Here is a 17,412-nt window from a genome sequence, read left to right as displayed (position 1 = left end):
AGTACTCAATTACCGGCAAGGATAATGAGAAACTGGAACCCTCACACTGCTGTTGGGAACCCTCACACAGCCTCTATGGAAGAGAGTCTTGGCAGCTCCTCAGAAGGTTAAACAGAGTTAGCAGGTGACCCCGCAATTCCATTCCTAGGTATATATCCCAAAGAATTGAAAACAGGCACTTGAATATTTGCACACAAATATTCATAGCAGTATTATTGATTATGGCCAAAAGGAGGAAACAGCACAAATACTCATTGATGGGTGAATGGGTAAACCAATCATGGCCTCTCCATTCAAAAGAGTATTATCCATAAAATAGAATGAAGCACCAGTGCATGCCATTACTTGTTATAGGGCCTATCCAGATGGGTCAGAAGTTTGAGGTTCACCCCATTCATTCCACCTTGCAGGAAAAAGACAAAGGAGCCAAACAGGAGAGAAGAAAGAGCCATGTCATCAATGGACCTGGCACCATTGATTCCATTCAGATGAAATGTCCAGAATGGGTGAATCCAGTCAGAGAGGAAGGATTGGTTTACGAGAGGGGCTGGAGAGAAGGGAGAATGGAAAGTGACAGCTAACGTGTACAAGAATCCTTTGTGATGACAAAAACATTTCAGAACGAGATTGAGGCATGGTGACATAGCGCTGAGTGTACTAACACCAGTTACCTGGGTACTTCAAAATGGTATTATGTGAGTAATACTAATAATAAACAAATGGCAAAACGACAGAACAGTGGTACCCACTCAACTAAGGATGGACACAGCCACAGGCTCCTGAAAAGGACACAGTCAACCACACCAAATGTTGCCCTTTCAAGAAGGCAGCTTACAGGGGAAGTCTAACGCCATGACTGTGGAGTTACAGAGGCACAAAGAGGAAGGAAGGGTTAGAACGTGAAGTTTGCTTAGGATACAAGCTCTGGTACCCAGTGGGTGAAAGCTGGTGTCCCATGCCCACCATTTTGAATCACCTCCCACTCCATAGGTGCCTCCTGAGGCAAGGGTTTTGCAGGCCCTCTCCTGGAGGTTGGGAGCAGGAGACACGTACCTCAGAGAGGTCAGAGTGCGGTTAATCTTCAGAGCTTCAGCCAGCGCCTTGGCTCCCTGTGGTCCAATGGTGTTACTGCGGAGGCTGACAGAGAAAAATGACTCTCAGGGAGGAGAGGAGGGACAGAAAGTACACAGACCTTCAGATCTGGGATCTTTGAAGGGAATGCGTGAGGGTTTAGCATTTCACACCTGGTGGAACCAGGGAAGGGATCCTTAATAAGTGAGCAAGGAGGGAGTGTCTCTCCAGATAGCTGACATGATGGGGAAAGGAAGCAGGGCTGGTAGCCCAGCGAGCCCAGTTCCAGGGTGGAGATGAGAACGACGAGCTGAGTTGAGGGCTGAAAACTGGCTGCTATTAAGGGTGAAGCTCAACAGCTGAGGAGCCGTGACTTTGCAAGCTCGGCTGTCCTTCCAGCCATCCAGGAAAACGTGGGCTGCAGGGAGGTGAAACCTGTCCTAAATGGGACAGAACGCCATGCCCAGAGTCTACCAGGGCTGAGTCTGGGGCATCAGGGAAGGACAGATAAGACCCAGTCACTTCATAGGAGGGAGATGGCTTAAAACTCTCCTTGTTCCAGTGGCCTTAGGTGTCCTACTTACTCCAGAGCCGTCAGACTTCTGTTGACCAGGAGGGATCTGGCCAGAGCTTTGGCCCCTTTGTTACTGATCTGGTTCTCAGCCAGGCTGCCCGAGGAGAGAGACAGGAGTGATTACTTCAGGTGCAGAATCTCATCACCTCCTCCTTAACGCAGTGCCCGTGATTAGCCTCAAGTATCTGAATCATCAGAGCCCCCAAATAGGCAGAAACCAGGTGACTGACCCCTGGAGCAGAAAGCTGATCACAAGAAAGTCCCTGAGCCTAGACAAGTAGGGACGGAGAGGCCCAACAGACCCTCACCCTGGCAAAGAGTTTTAGAGGAAATTTTCTACCCAAATGAGAGCCAAGACTTATGGCAATTACAGAAATCTGCTATATGGCCCCCAGAGAGAGGTATTGTAAACTGACCCTCAGGAAGAAAACAACACACACACACACAAACACACACACACCCCTGATTTATTTACTGTTGTTTTGACGGCAGTCGAGATGTCTCTATAGTTCTATAGGATCTTCAGCTCATGGGATATGGTGTTCAACTAGAGTCCCCAGGCACTTTTCAAGCTATTCTCCTAGGGCCCCTCCTGACTCTGGGGAAAGCTTCAGTAGCCAACAGGAGGATGAGGGGGAACGAAATGGGCCAGGCTGTGGCCCCCCACATCCCTTCTTTCAATCATGAAGTTCCCCTTTTGTCTGGTTTATTCATTGGGGTTCTGCCTGACATGTCATTTTTTAAAAGGATTCTATTGCTTAAAAAAGAATTCAAGGGGGACTGGCGTAGCTTAGTCGCAAAGCGCTTGCCCAGTATGCAAGAGGCACTGGGTTCGATCCTCAGCACCACATAAAAATAAACCAATAAAATAAAAGCATTCTGTCCATCTACAACTATTAAAAAAAAGTTAAAAATTAAAAAAAAAAAAAAAAGGATTCAAGGGGCTGGGGATATAGCTCAGTTGGTAGAGTGCTTGCCTTGCATGCACAAGGCCCTGGGTTCAATCCCCAGCACACACACACACACAAAAAAAAAGAATTCAAGGAACATCTATCATCCAGGCCTCCTCCTACATAAAAGTTCTCAAATTCTAGACAGCCTAGGGGCTCATAATGTTTTATAAGTAATATTTCACAAGCAGTTGTGTGTTTTTTGCAGATTACCTTGGACATTGGAAACAAGGATGTGTCATTGAGGACCAATGAGAGAGAAGGGAAAGAGAGTGAGGAGCAGAGGGGAAAGAGAGTGTGTGGCTGTAGTAAAATGTGTCTAGCCCTCCACATTTTTTTTTTTTTTTTTTTTTGGTACTGGAGGTTGAATCCAGGGAGGTGCTCTGCCACTGGGCTCCATCTCCGGACCTTTTTTATTTTTTATTTTGAGACAGGGTCTGGCTAAGTCTCCAAGGCAGGCCTCCAACTTGTGAATGAACGTGCCTCAGCCCCCAAGTAGCTGGAATTCTAGACAGGAGTCACCATGCCCAGATGCATTAAATTTTAATTAAAATTAAAACTTTTTGAAATTGAGTTTTTGAATTTTAATTAAACATGCAATCCTGTGCCAAGAGTATAGCTTGAAAGCAGACATTGAAGGGAGCTGCGAGAACCTCGTGCCAGGAGCTATGATAGCACACACAGTGCCCGAGCCTCACCGGGACGTTTCCCTCTTCTTAAAGAGGAGATGCCTGAGTCTCTGGCACTTTCTAGCATGGGCTAAAGCAAACAGACTGCATCCAGAGCCATACACTGCAAAGATCCCTCTGCTCAAGGGCGCCACTGGCCAGAAAGGATAGTGGGAAAGGGATCTCACACCCCATGACACAGGTGGGCACCCCAGGTGGGGTTTCCCAGGTCAGCGTTACCTGATCTTCTGAATGCGACAGTCCTTCCCACTCAGCACGCTGCCCAGCAACTCCATCACAGGGTCCTGGAACTGGTTGGTATCCAGCCTGGCCAGGGGCAGCAATAGCGGGGGATGGGGGGGGTGAATGGCCCAGGGCAGCCCCCATCCCACAGCACCATGCTAAAGCTCAGAGAGCTACCTCTATGCAATGCTCAGACCTTCCCTACAGGGGGAACCCTGGGACCCAGTGCCTATGATCCCTGGGGTTCCTACTCAGGGGGTTCTTCCAGGGGTTACTGTCCCAATAACCCCATTCACAGGTGCCTCTAAGAGACACAGTCTGCTAGCTCTTCTACTTTTTTTTTTTTTTTTTTTGGTACCCAAGATTGAACCCAAAGGCGCTTAACCACTGAGCTACATCTTATATTTTTTTAGAGACAGGGTCTTACTGGATTGCTTAGGGCCTCATTAAGTTGCTGCGGCTGCCTTTGAACTTACAATCCTCCTGCCTCAGACTCCTGAGCTGCTGGGATTACAGGCATGTGCCATTGTGCCCAGCCTTAACTCTGTTGAGAATGCATGAGCGAGCTGTCATCAGGGCTTCATCCTACACCATTTCCTCCCCACTTGCTGAGGCCAGAGCAGTGAACAGAGCATGGGCTAAGGGTAGAGTCAGTGGGTGTGGCTTCCATCAGCACTGGATGGCTCAGAGGCTGTTTATTAAAGGGTAGGATTGTGTTCCCCAAAAAAGCATTTGTTGAAGTCCTAACCCCCAGTGCCATAAGAATATGGCCTTATTTGGAAATAGGAACATTGCAGATATAACAGTTAAGAGGAGGTCATACTGGAGTAGGGGGCCTATAATCTAGGGTCATGGTGTCCTTACAGGAGAGGCAGGACCATGTGAAGACAGAGACACAGAAGATGGCCACTTGACAAAGGAGGCCGAGTCTGGAAAGAGGCAGCTACAAGCCAAAGAGCACCAAGGATTGCTGGCAGATGCCAGGAGCTAGAGAGGTAAGAAGGGTCCTCCCTACAGGTTTCAGAAGGAGCAAGGACCTGCCAATGCCTTGATTTCAGACTTCTGGCCTCCAGGACTGTGAGAGAAAGAATTTCTGTGGTATTAAAACTGGGTGCAGGGCTGGGGTTGTGGCTCAGAGGGAGAGCACTCGCCTAGCATGGTGAGGCACTGGGTTCGATCCTCAGCACCACATAAAAATAAATAGAGATATTGTGTCCACCTATAACTAAAATATAACTATATTTTAAACAAAATAAAAGTATAGTATCCACCTACAACTAAAAATACACCTTAAAAAAAAAACTGGGTGCAGTTTTGGAACTTTGTTATCGCACACCAGGTGACTAACCCAGGGGACACAGTGGAAGGAGGAACCATTCCAAGTCCTGCTCATTCCTTGGCCCACAACCCATGCCCACCTGAGGCTCCGGCAGTAGAGCAGCTGGGGCAGCAGGCTCTGGAGGACACCCTGGCTGAGGCACAGGGACAGGTTGGCCTCCCGGGCACAGGTGTCAGACACCTGCAGGAGATAGGCCAGGGCAGCACGGTGTGCAGGGCCGGTTAGCCTGGCTAGGGCCCCACTCTCCATGGCCTCCGCCATGCTGCGGACCAGCTCCGTGTGCTGCAGCTCGTTCAGGCAGTGCAGGACATTGACTGCACGGGCACAGACTGCAGTGTCACGGTGCAGGCACCCCTGCAGGAGCTCAGCCACCTGGGCCCTGTAGCTCTGGTGCTCACCCTGGGCCAGCAGGGAGCCAGCCAGCAGGGCATTAACCCTTGGAGACAAGAGGCCAGAGAGGAAGCGCAGGAACACGTCCAGTCTCCCGTCCTCGGCCTGCATGGCCCGTTGGGCTGCACTCCTGAAATGCGTGAGGAAGCCCAGCCTGGGCCAGGACATGCCGCTCTCAGTGAATAGGTCAAAGATGGCCCTCCTGGAGGCGCTGTAGTAATACGCGGCTGCCACAAACTCCTGCAGGGACAGGTGGGTGAAACAGTAAGCCACCGAAGAGGCCAGCGTCTCCTCCCGCTGCAGAAAGCAGCTACACAGGGCGCCCTGCAACAGAGTGAGGTCCACACCAAACGCCTTCATGTCTTGCTCATAAAACACGTACTTCCTCTTGACCAGCCCGTGGAAGGCCAGCCGGCCCAGCGTCCCCACCATCTTGCGACCACCATGGGCTACCTGCTCAATCCGAGGGCTCACCTTGCCCTTCTCCTGCCCTTCCCTGCTGAGGGCCATTTGAAAGTACCAACAGTAGAGCTCACACAGGGTCCGTGGAGGCCACAGCTCTGCGTCATGGAGTGCTGGCCTGCTGCGACACAAGTGGCCCAGTGCTGCGCCCGTGAGATTGCAGAAGGCTGGGACGGTGCACATCAGATACAGGGCCCTGTCGGCCTGCACCTGGCTCAGGACCTGGCCCAGGAGGGTCTGTTCCTCAGGGAACATCCGCTCCAAACACACCTTGATCTCCTCCTCAGTGAAGCCTCGGATCTCAGTCATCCGGTCTACCAGGCCCCCTGGGATCTGGCCAGCCACACTGGGACGGGAGGTGATCCAAACAGAAACTTTTGGAAAGAGGTTGCCTCGGACAATGTTGGTGATCAGATGGTCCACCTGAATCTCCTTCTTGGGGTCTGTGCAGGCCACAGTGTTGGAGAAGTCCAGAGGTGTTTTACACTCGTCCAGGCCATCCAGGACCAGGAGGACTCTGGCTTGGGTGGCCACATCCAGGCCAGCCTCCCCAGTATTTGGGAAGACTGAGCGGAGGAGTCTGTCGGCAGATAGCTTCTCGTGGATGTTGAGATCCCGGAAGGTCAAGGGCAGTACCAGCAGAAAGTCCCTGCCCACCTGCCCTTGGGCCCAGAGGCGGACAAAGTGCCTCACCAGGGTGGTCTTCCCCATGCCAGCCACCCCAACGGTGATGGAGATTCGGGGTGGAATGGACACCCGGGACAGAGGCAGGAAAAGCCTGTCCAGCCCGATGGGCCGAGCAGGGCGCTGCTGGCCACGTGTGGCTTCCACTTGTGTGAAGTCGTGCTCTCTCAGCTGCAGGTCTGTCAGGCCCTCCACCAGCAGGAGGCTGGCCAGCCGGGGCGGTGGGCCGTTCAGCTCTGGGCCGCCTCCCATCCTGCTCAGCAGGGCCTCGCGGTACCTCCGGATCCTTGAATCTGCAGAGGACAAGGTGAGGGCGGGGGCGAGGGGAAGAACCTGGTGTGCCCCTCCGACACCCACCTCCCGGCTGGGGCTTACCATTGCTGCGAGGACCCAGTGGGGAGTCCGGTGTCCTGTCAGGAACCTGAGGGGTCTGACCACCCTGACTGCCCTTCCAGGCCAGCAGGTCCACAAGGGCTTTCACCTGCTCAGCTGGGGAGCCGGTGCTGTGGGCCTGGCTGGCCTCCCCGCCTGTCCACACCTCCTGCTTCCTCATGGAGTCCAGGATTGCAGCCCGGAGCTGTGAAGACAGGGCCCAGACCTGCTGCCTGCTGCCCCCCTGTCCAGTGTCCTGGAACAGGTGGCTAGCCCAGGCAGGGACAGGATCCACTCTCACCTTCCCCAGTGGGGGCCCACTGGCCTGGCCTCTAGGAAGAGGCTGGAAGGGCTGTTTGTTCCTGGACAGTGGGAATAATCATATGGGGACAGGGGTCAGGTAGATGGATCCTGGGCCCTGGATCTGCTCTTACCAGCTGGGTGACCTGGGCAGGCTGCCGTCACCTCTCCCCACCTTGTTGTCCTCATTTGTGACCTGGAAATGATAAGGTTATGAGCAGTTTTCTCAAAAGGAGGGAGAGAGGAAGTGGCCTGCCCAGCCCTGTGGGAAGGACACGGACTGTGTGACTCCAGCTACTTAACGTGGTAGAACTACAGACTGGGAGATAAAGAGGCAGCCAGGACTGGGGGCGGAGCACAGGCAGTGACAGTGCTCTGTGTGACACTGCGTTGTGGGTACAGGTCATTTTGCAGGTGTCCAGCCTCAGAATGTCCGACACCAAGAGGGAACCACGCTAGACTAGGCTGTGGGGTCGTGGGGTGTAGGGCATCATCAGAGCAGGCGGAGCCTCTGCAGGGGTACATCTGTGGAGGAGGCAGAGGCACAGCTGCTTGTCTTGGTCTCCTAAGCCTCCTTGGAAGCCGGGGCTCCCAGCCCTCAGGCAGCTCCGCTAGCAGCAGGAGATGGTGATGCAGAGGCACCAGGAAGCGAAGCCATGCTGAGACCCAATCTCTCGCATCGCTTGGCCCTCTCTGCAGCCAGGTGGACACCGAGGACTCCAAGGCCACCCCTACCCTCTGTCCCTCCTTGCCAGACACAAGGCTACAGCAGTCCCTCCAGCAGGGGCCCAGGGACTCAGGGGGTGGGGACCAGCCACCATCATCTATGGTTCTAGGAGAGAAAACATGATTTGAGGTCAGCAGAGAGCAGGACTTATTGCTGCTTCATTAAAAATGACCCAGGTGGGGGCTGGGGTTGTCGCTCAGCGGCAGAGCACTTGCCTCGCACGCCTGAGGCCCTGGCACCACAAAATAAAATAAAATAAAGGTATTGTGTCCATTTACAACTAATATATATATATATATATATATATATATATATATATTTTTTTTTTTTTTTTTTTTTTTTTTTTTTTAAATGACACAGGTGTTGTCACTGCCAAAACATTAGCCAGGGTGAGGCCACCCTCGTTGTGCTTCACAATCCCATTGACTCTCCTTACTCTTGTTCTTCTAAACGCAGGTGGGGTTTTGATGCAAGCAACAGTGTGTACTGTTCACGTGGGTGTCTGGAGGTTTTTATTTAGTCCTTTCAGTAAGACTTGGGATTTTCTTCTTACCGAGATCTTGCCAAACAACAATTTCTCATTTGTGTAGAGGTATTTTTTTAAAGATGTTGATGGACCTTTATTTTATTCATTTACATTGGTTTTCATTTGTCAATTCATTTTCTTTGAGTTTTCAAATTTCTTTCACAAGAATAATGTTATATATTCATTTCTAAACTGTCACTCTTATTTTGAACAGTTTTACTCCATCACCCAGCCCCCTTCCCGGGAGCAGTGCTGGTCTCAGCCACTGTGCTGTGCTCCTGCCGTATCCGGGCAATACCAGGAGTGGTTCTAGCCCACACTGTTGGGCATGGCAGATTTTTATGATAGATTTCTAGTTAATTTTCTTCTTCCATTGAGGAAGATCCCTGCTTTCCTATTACCATTCAAATAATGCCCCATACTGTATATCAAAGTCGACAGCGTCACAGACATTCTGCTGAGCACCGTTTTGTTATTTAATTTACTTCTTATGAGAAATCTCATTACCCTTATTTTTCCCATTTTATAGATGAGGGCACTGAGACTCAGAGAGGTAAGTGACTTGTTTCAGGATACATGGTGGGAAGAGGTTGAGTTGAGATAGCACTGACCCCAGTGTTGTGCTGTATTATCTCTATCACTTGTAAGAGGTTTACACATCCTTTAAAAATTAGGAACGAACAGCTTTTTACTATATATTGATATCATCACTGATTTATTTCCATCATTCATTCAATGAGGAAAAAAATTATTAAGGGCCTCTTGTGTGTTCTAGGCACCGGGGGTGTGAAGCTGAATAAGTTAAGTAAAGTCCTTATCCTGTGAGAATGTGGGGCAGGGTAACGGAGAGTGACAACAGATCGCAGCCCAGGTGCAGCTCAGTGGAGAACACAGAAGAAGACAAGTAAGTAAGCCAGGGCTTCTGACAGTGACCAGGGCTGTGATGGAGGAGGTGGAGGGCAGGGGCGGGCACAGCTGCTTCAGTCACAGTGGCCAGGGATGGTCTCTTTGAGAAAGCTGTAGAAGACAGAGAAGGGAAGGAGTCGACCGTGCAGAGAACATTTGAGGCAGAAAACTGCAAGTGTCCTGCGCTCGAGGAGGAGGCAAAGGCCAGAGCTCCTGGGGCACAGTGAGTGAGCAGGTGGCCCACCCTCGGGCCGGAGACAAGGACAGAGGGGAGCAGAGACCAGGTCACTGTCACTCATTTGCCTTTGTGCTAAGCGTGGGGGGAGCCACTGGAGGAGAGATGTGATCAGTGTCCGTAGACCTCCCTGCCAATCCATGAGCTGCACAGGTAGACTTCTGGTTCTTAGAAAGCCTTGCATCTAGATTATGGGATGGTATAAGAATAAACGCACGAGCCAGTAGAACAGAAGAGAGTCGGGGAGAAAATACGTGTGTATATCCTTTACACATGAAGGAGTTTGGTAATGTGAGAAAAGTAGCATTTCAAATCAGTAGAAATGGAATTGGGGCCATTGACCAGCATATGAAAAAAAAGTAAGAGCTTTTAGTTCACATTAATATAAAATTTAATTTTAGAGAGCTAAAGAGTTTTAAAAAATATGAAACCATAAAGTTCCATAAGAGAATATGAGGAAAATCTTAAAATAGTCCTTGAGCAAGAAAGGCTATTTAAAGTTAGTCATAAAACCCAAAATTCTTAAAGAAAAAGACTAACAAATTTGCCTTAAATTACTTAAAATATTGAATAATTAAAATATTTCCAAATAACAATAGGTGCTATAGGTAAAGCTGGAAAAAACACATAAACCAGGAGTAATATTTACAAAATATATGAAAGAACATCACTGTCAATATGTAAAGAACTCTTACCAAGCAACAAGAAATAAATAGTGAAAAAGAAGTATGGACACAAGGTTACCATAGCAACTCCAAAATCCAGTGAGCCATCACATGCTTCCAAATTTCCCGCTCTGCAGAACAATGTGGGAGGGAAGTTTTGTTTGTTTGTTCAGATATTTTAAATTAAGGAAAAGAATAAAATAGCAAGTTAATGGATAAAGATCCATCTTAGAAAAAAAAAAAGAAGAATGGACATAGAAATAGAAAAATATATATAATTCACAGGTGGCGCACGCCTGCAATCCCAGCTGCTCAGGAGGCTGAGGCAGGAGGATCATGAATTGAAAGGCAGCCTCAGCAAAACTGAGGTGCTAAGCAACTGGTGAGACCCTGTCTCTAAATAAAATTCAAAATAGGGCTGGGGATGTGGTCAGCAGTTAAGTGTTACTGGTTCAATCCCTGGTACCAAAAAAAAAAAAAAAAAAAAGAGAGAGAGAGAGAGAGAGAGAAGAAAACATACTAGGCTGCCTTATTGAGAATGTGGCAGTAGTAGGAATCTTAATACATAGTTTGTGTTAAATGTAAATTATTACAAAAATTATGGTTAATTTTCCAGTGCTGGGTATTAAGCCTGGGGTCTCATGCATGCTAGGCAAGCTCTACCACAAAGCTCCATCCCTAGCCCTGATTGTGGATCATCAATTTAGTGCCACTAAATAACTTTTGCTCTAGAAATTCCACACGTGGGAATTTATCCTAAAGAAATAACCAGACAGGTGTTCAAAGACAGGACTAGGAGGGAGACCACAGAAACATTGATTGCAGAAGCAAGAAACGGAAGGGGTAAAGAGTAAGTATCTACCCAGAAGGGACTGGTAAAGTGAATGACTGCCCTGTTCTGCTGTGCTGAACCATGAGATCACACAGAGCACAAGGCCTGTGTCACACTGGAAGAATGTCTCTTACCATAAAGGTTTTAATCACTTCCTTGCGTTACAGAAAATGGTTTGATGTTCTATTGTGTGAATTTGCAATAGAATGTGCACATTTTAAGTATACAATAGATGAGTTTTGACAAATGTATCCTCTAAGTAACAATTGTCACAATCAAGACATTAAATATTTTTTTCTCCAGAAAGTTTCCCCTGCCCCTTGGCAGTCTCTTCCCATCCCATTCAGGCCTGTGGCCATTAGTCTATTATTTTGCTATAGTTCTGCCTCTTGTAGAATTTTGTATAAATAGAGTCCTATAGAATCTTCAATATATTTGTATGTGAAAAAAAAAACAAGGTGCATAAGACAGTTGTGATAAGATGCAATTTTTGTACACCTATAGGAAAAAGATGTAGAAAGAAGTATATGATAGTGAATTAAGGAATTTGTTTCTTTGTGAATTTTAATCGCTTAAGTTTTACTAACAAACATTACTTCCCCTCTCCAATTTAAACAGGTTGTTTAGCAGAATTATAAATGTAATAATGCTCATTAACAACATTTTTTTTTTATTTACTTATTTATTTTTGTGGTGCTGGGGATTTAACCCAAGGCCTGTACATGCAAGGCAAGCACACTACCAACTGAGCTATATCCCCAACCCCTCATTAATAACATTTAAGTAGCTGGGTGTGGTGGTACAGCCCTGTAATCCCAGCTGCTCAGGAGGCTGAGGCAGGAGGATCAGAAGTTAAAGGCCAGTCTCAGTAACTCAGCGATAACTTGTCTTAAAATAAAAAAGGTTGGGGGTGTAGTTCAGTGATAGTGTACTCCTGGGTTTAGTCTCCAGTACCTCAAAAAATACCATAAAAGTCAAATGTCTATGAAACAATTTAACAAAAATTATAAAACCTGCATACTGAAAAATCTTAAACATTTCTTTCTGGTATTGGGAATTGAACCCAGGGGTACTCAACCACTGAGCCATATCCCTAGCACTTTTTTTAAAGTTATAGGTGGACACAATACCTTTACTTTATTTTTATGTGGTGCTGAGGATCGAACCCAGTGCCTCACACATGCTAGGCAAGTGCTCTGCCACTGAGCCACACCCCGGCCCTACCCAGCCCTTTCTTGTATTTTGTTTAGAGACAGGGTCTCACTGAGTTGCTTAGGGCATTGTTGTTGCTGAGGCTGGCTTTGAACTTGTGATCCTCCTGTCCCAGCCTCCTGAGCCACTGGGATTTCAGGCATGTGCCACCAAGGCCAATCAAAAATATCAAACATTTCCTTTTTTTTTTTAGAATTTTTTTTCACAACACCTTTATTCTATTTATTTACTTTATGTGGTGCCAAGGATGGAACCCAGGGCCTCACTCGTGCTAGGCAAGCACTCCACCACTGAGCTACAGCCCCAGCCCCAGAATATTAAACATTTCTAAAGGAAACTTTAAAATACCCATGGAGACATGGGCATTCTTTAAGTTGATGGTTTAGAGGACTCAATATTATTAAGACGTCAATTCTCTCTAAATTGATCTATAGATTCAATGGCATCCCAATCAAAATCCCAGCGGCTTTTGGGGGAACAGGGGCTAGAAATTGACAAACAGATGCTAACACATAGCTGGAAATGGAAAGGGCCCCAGAATTTCCAAAATATTTTTTTCTTCTGGTAATGGGGATTGAACACAGGGTGAGGAGGATCTACCTGAGCTACAACCCCAGCCCTTTTTATTTTATTTATTTATTTGGTACCAGGGATTGAACTCAGGGCACTGGACCACTGAGCCCCATACCCAGCCCTATTTTGTATTTTATGTAGACAGGGTCTCACTCAGTAGCTTAGCTTCTCACTTTTGCTGAGGCTGGCTTTGAACTCACAATCCTCCTGCCTCAGCCTCCCAAGCCACTGGGATTACAGGCATGCGCCACAGCTTCCAAAGTGATTTTGAGAAATGACGAACAAAGCTGAGGACTCCCAGTAGACAGTGTCAAGACGCACTATGGAGGAGTGAGGAACGGGTACAAGGTAGACGGATAGACCAGGGCAGTGCACCGAGAGCCAGAAGCAGACCCACATCGGTCACCCGGCGGATGACAATGCACCACAGTAATTCAGCGAGAAAGGATGTTCTTCGCAGTATATTGTGCCAGCCAATGAAATGCCCACATGGGCAAAATAAACCTTGACCCCCAACTTACACCGTACATAAAAATTAATTTTAGCTGGACTATCGACATAAATGTGAAGTCTAAACAATAGATCCTTTAGAAAAAAAGTGTAGGAGAATGTCTTTATGAACTTGGGCTAGGTAAAAACTAAACACAAATAACACTGACCATAAAAGAAAAGGAAATTGGGGCTGAGGTTGTGGCTCAGCAGTAGAGCGCTCGCCTAGCACACGTGAGGCCCTGCGTTGGATCCTCAGCACCACATAGAAATAAATAAAATAAATAAACATATTGTGTCCAACTACAACAAAAAAATAAATATTAAAAAAAAAGAAGGAAAAGGAAATTGGGTGGGAGTATAGTTCAGCATGCATAAGACCCTGAACTTGATCTCCAGTATTAAAAAAGAAGAAAGAGAGAAAAGAAAGCTAGAAACTATATTGGAATTAATTCATTAAAATTAGGACTATAGCTGGGCTTGGTGGTACAAGCCTGTAATACCTGCTACTCAAGAGGCTGAGGCAGGAGGATCTCGAGTTCAAAGCTAGCCTCAGCAATTTAGAAAAGCCCTAAGCAACTTAACCAGACCTTGTCTCTAAATAAAGTACAAAGAAAGGGCTGGGAATGTGTCTCAGTTTTGGTGCCCTGGGTTCAATCCCTGGCACCAAAACAAAACAAAAACAAGATGCGTATTCTCTCTGGCCCAGCAGTTCTCCTCCTGAAACCCAACAGAAATGAGCATTTATGACTGCCAAGAAACAGTTACCACACATTCTCTTTTAAAAAATATTTTGTTATAGACAATACCTTTATTTATTTATTTAAATACCTTTATTTTATTTACTTATTTATATGTGGTGCTGAGGATCAATACCCAGGGCCTCACACATGCTAGGCAAGCGCTCTGCCACTGAGCCCCTGCCCCAGCCCACCAGGCTTTCTTTTTTTTTTAATATTTATTTTTAAGCTTTTGGTGGACACAAAATCTTTATTTTATTTTTATGTGGTGCTGAGGATCGAACCCAGTGCCTCATGCTTGCCAGGCAAGTGCGCTACTACTTGAACCATATCCCCAGCCCCCCACCAGGCGTTCTTAATAGCTTCATTCATAACCTCCCCAAATAGTAGGACCAACCAGTTTTCACCCACAATCACCTGGGGTATGTTCGTACTATCAAATACTATATAGCAATGAAAAAGGGACAAACTGGGCTAGGATTGTGGCTCAGTGGTAGAGCACTCCCTTAGCATGGGCAGGACCCCGGTTCGATCCTCAGCACCATATAAAAATAAAGGCATTGTGTTGTGTCCATTAAAAAAAAAAAAAAAAGAAAAGAAAAGAAAAAGGAACGAACTATGGACACCTTCACCCATGTGGATGATTCTCACATTTTCATACAAAAAAAAAAAAAAGCTCCATCTAGGATTCTGTTTATGGGGAGTTTGAAATCAGGCAAAACCAATCTAAAACAAAAGATGCCAAAACAGTGGTTACCCCTGGGGGACGGTTCTCACTGGAGCCCTCTACGGTACTGAGTGGTATTTCCACAGGTGTATAGGTGTGTACAAAGCCATTGAACTCACCATGTCATGTGGAAGTCACACCTTGATTTTTAAGCTAGCAACTATCTAAAAATCCAAAAGAGTAGAGTTCAAAAGGAAGCAGTGACCATTAGTGCCTCAGGCCAGGACACCAGGGGACACTTGTGCTCTCAGGCCAGGCAGTCAGGGTGTGGCCCTGGGGTGGATTCTCAGGTGTGCCCACCAGGTGACAACTCTGCTGCTATTGGTGATGGCATGGTGGCCAGGAGGGTGAAGGGCCCAGCTCAGTGCTTCTCAGCTCTGAAGGACATTATCTAGAGCATTTTTTAATTCAGTTTTTAAGTTGTTACAAAATATGCATAATATAAAATTGACCATTTTAAGCATTTAAGAATGCAGTTCAGTAGCATGTATTACATTCACGTTGTCAAGCAACCATCGCCCCCACCTGCAGGACCCTCACCTTGAAGAACCGAAACTTTGTCCCCACTGAACAACTCCTTGTCCCCCTCCCCAGCCCCTGGCGCCCACCAGTCTGCTTCCATCTCTATGAGTGTGGCTGCTCAGGGACTTCACAGGGGATCATGGGTCTGTCCTTCTGTGTCCGCTGCCTTGGCTCAGTGGAAAGCCCTCTGTCCAGCCGGCTCCTCTCCCTTTCATGGTTGGATATGGTATCTGGTAGACCACAGTTTCTCTACGCATTTGTCCAGGAGTGCACACCTGGGTGGTTTTTACCTTTTGGCTATGTGAATTATGCTGTTGTGAACACAGGGTACAGACATCTTTTTGAGACCCAGTGTCCAGTTCTTTGGGGTGTGTTACCAGAGGCGGGATTGCTCACCACATGGTCATTCTATGGAGCGTTGTCTTTAACACTCCACTGTTCAAGCCCAACCACCCTGGGATTCCATTGTGAGGCAGGGCCCCAACATGGACCTATTTTAAGTCCCCTAGGTACCTGCAGGACCCCCAGAGTCGAGAACCCCTGGATCAGAGGGAGGCGGGAGGAACAAAGCAGGAGAGAGTAGCAGGCTAGCATGGATGCGGAGCAGGGTCGGGACCTGCATGCACCTGAGAAGGGGCTCCCAGCAAGCACCCTGCCTCTGTGGTCCTCTGTGGTCCTCTGTGTTGGGGGCCAACATTCCCTCTCTATCAGCCACACATCTTTTTTACCCCACCAACCTCAGGCCTAGGGTTGCCAAATTAGGAAATCACTTGTGAAATTATAATTTCAGATAACAAATAATTTTTAGTACAAGTATAATCCTCGTGATATATGACAAAAAAATTATCGCTTACCTGAAATTCAAATTTTACAACGTCCTGTATTTGAGCTGACACCTCTGCCCAGGCCCTACTCCAACAAGACCCTAAGCCTCCCCAACCTGGCTTTTCCCTGTGGACACTTTCTCCAATAAGGACAAAGAAGGAGGCGCAGGGGGACCCGCAACCCTTCATCTCAACCCCACCCCACCCCAGGGCGTTTACCTGGCTGACTCTGCCTGCAGGCCCTGAGGGCCCCAGAGCCTCTCTGTGGGCTGGAGCCTCCCACAGACCTCTGAGCTGATGAGGTCAGGAGACCACAGATGCCATCACAGTCATGCTGCAATCTGCCCAGTGTAAATGGCTTCCAGAGAAGCTGCAGGGACCCTGCAAGCCCAGATACAGAGGGGAAGACTGGGGACTATGGGCTTTGGGTGGTCTTGGGGGGATCCAAGTTGTAGCATACAGGGCAAGGCTATAGGGACAAGGGGTGGTCACTGCCATCTTTGGGAGCCTTCCAGGTGTCCCCATGGCCCGTCTCCTGAGCTCTGAGTAGGGAGGGTGGTTCTAGGGACCTCCCTGGGGTTGGTGTGGCTCAGACCCCGCCGCTCAGGCACAACATCTGAGCTTCCACCCTGAGAAGGCCTGGTTGGCTGGGCTCCCTGTCTCCACCAGTGGGTCCTGCTTTGTCTTATACTTCAGCCCTGGGGCTACAGTGCTACCTGAGCCTACTGGGCCCTTCCTGAATGGCCAGCCCCCACTCTGCCCACCTGCAGCCCTGGACAGGTGCAGCCTCCCTTACTGGCCACTGCCTGGATGCCATGTGTCTCTGGCCGCAGCTCCTTAGGTTCGCCTCTCTTCCGAATCCTCTCCCTCCCCAGGCCTGGAAATTTAGTACTTTAGCCCTCCTGAGATGGCCCTAGCACCATGGCCAGCTGCCTAACCCCTGAGTGAAGCCTCCCCAAAGGGAGGAGGAAGTAGCACCTGTCCTCAGATAGACCCTACTGTACTGACCCTGGAGCACCAGTGGGAGGGCAGGCCTGATCCTGGGAGCCAGCACCCCTGGGCAGGAGAGGGGTGCCCCACCTGCAGCCTGGGATGGTCAAAGCTGAGCTCCAGGCTCTGGGAAGCACACAGCTCCAGAGAGGGAACTGGGAAGAGACTCAGGACCTGGGACCCAGGAGCCTGTCCGATTGGGAGGGCCTGACAGCCAATACCCCAGCATGGCCAGCACCCACCCAGCCCAGCTTGGCAGCACTGTTCCAAAGAAGGCCCTCAATGGGTATGTCTCTCAGAATGCCAAGCGGCGATTTCCCTGAGGGTGCAGCTGGGAAAGGCCCAGAGGCTGCACACCAACACAAGCACAGCGTTTATGGGGCAGGAGCAA

At 48.4% G+C, this 17,412-nt stretch overlaps 1 protein-coding gene across 4 annotated transcripts in view; it reads right to left on the bottom strand.

The window, feature by feature from the left end:
- The window catches only part of Nlrc3 (NLR family CARD domain containing 3), a 29,023-nt gene that overhangs the window by 10,723 nt on the left and 888 nt on the right, over positions 1-17,412 (bottom strand). For 3 of the 4 annotated variants that reach the window (XM_027940535.2, XM_027940537.2, XM_027940539.2), the window contains exons 2-7: positions 7,188-7,249; positions 6,757-6,958; positions 4,925-6,674; positions 3,504-3,590; positions 1,656-1,739; positions 1,054-1,137 (exon numbers count right to left, since the gene is read on the bottom strand). In XM_027940535.2, coding sequence (XP_027796336.2) covers positions 1,054-1,137; positions 1,656-1,739; positions 3,504-3,590; positions 4,925-6,674; positions 6,757-6,934 — 2,183 coding nt within the window. In that variant the 5' untranslated portion in view covers positions 6,935-6,958; positions 7,188-7,249. The remainder of the gene's footprint in view (positions 1-1,053; positions 1,138-1,655; positions 1,740-3,503; positions 3,591-4,924; positions 6,675-6,756; positions 6,959-7,187; positions 7,250-17,412) is intronic. The other variant, XM_027940538.2, reaches the window with a different exon arrangement.

Source organism: Marmota flaviventris, chromosome 19 (assembly GCF_047511675.1).
Source record: "Marmota flaviventris isolate mMarFla1 chromosome 19, mMarFla1.hap1, whole genome shotgun sequence".
NCBI classification, from domain to species: Eukaryota; Metazoa; Chordata; class Mammalia; order Rodentia; family Sciuridae; genus Marmota; species Marmota flaviventris.
This window is presented reverse-complemented; position numbering and strand designations above follow the sequence as displayed.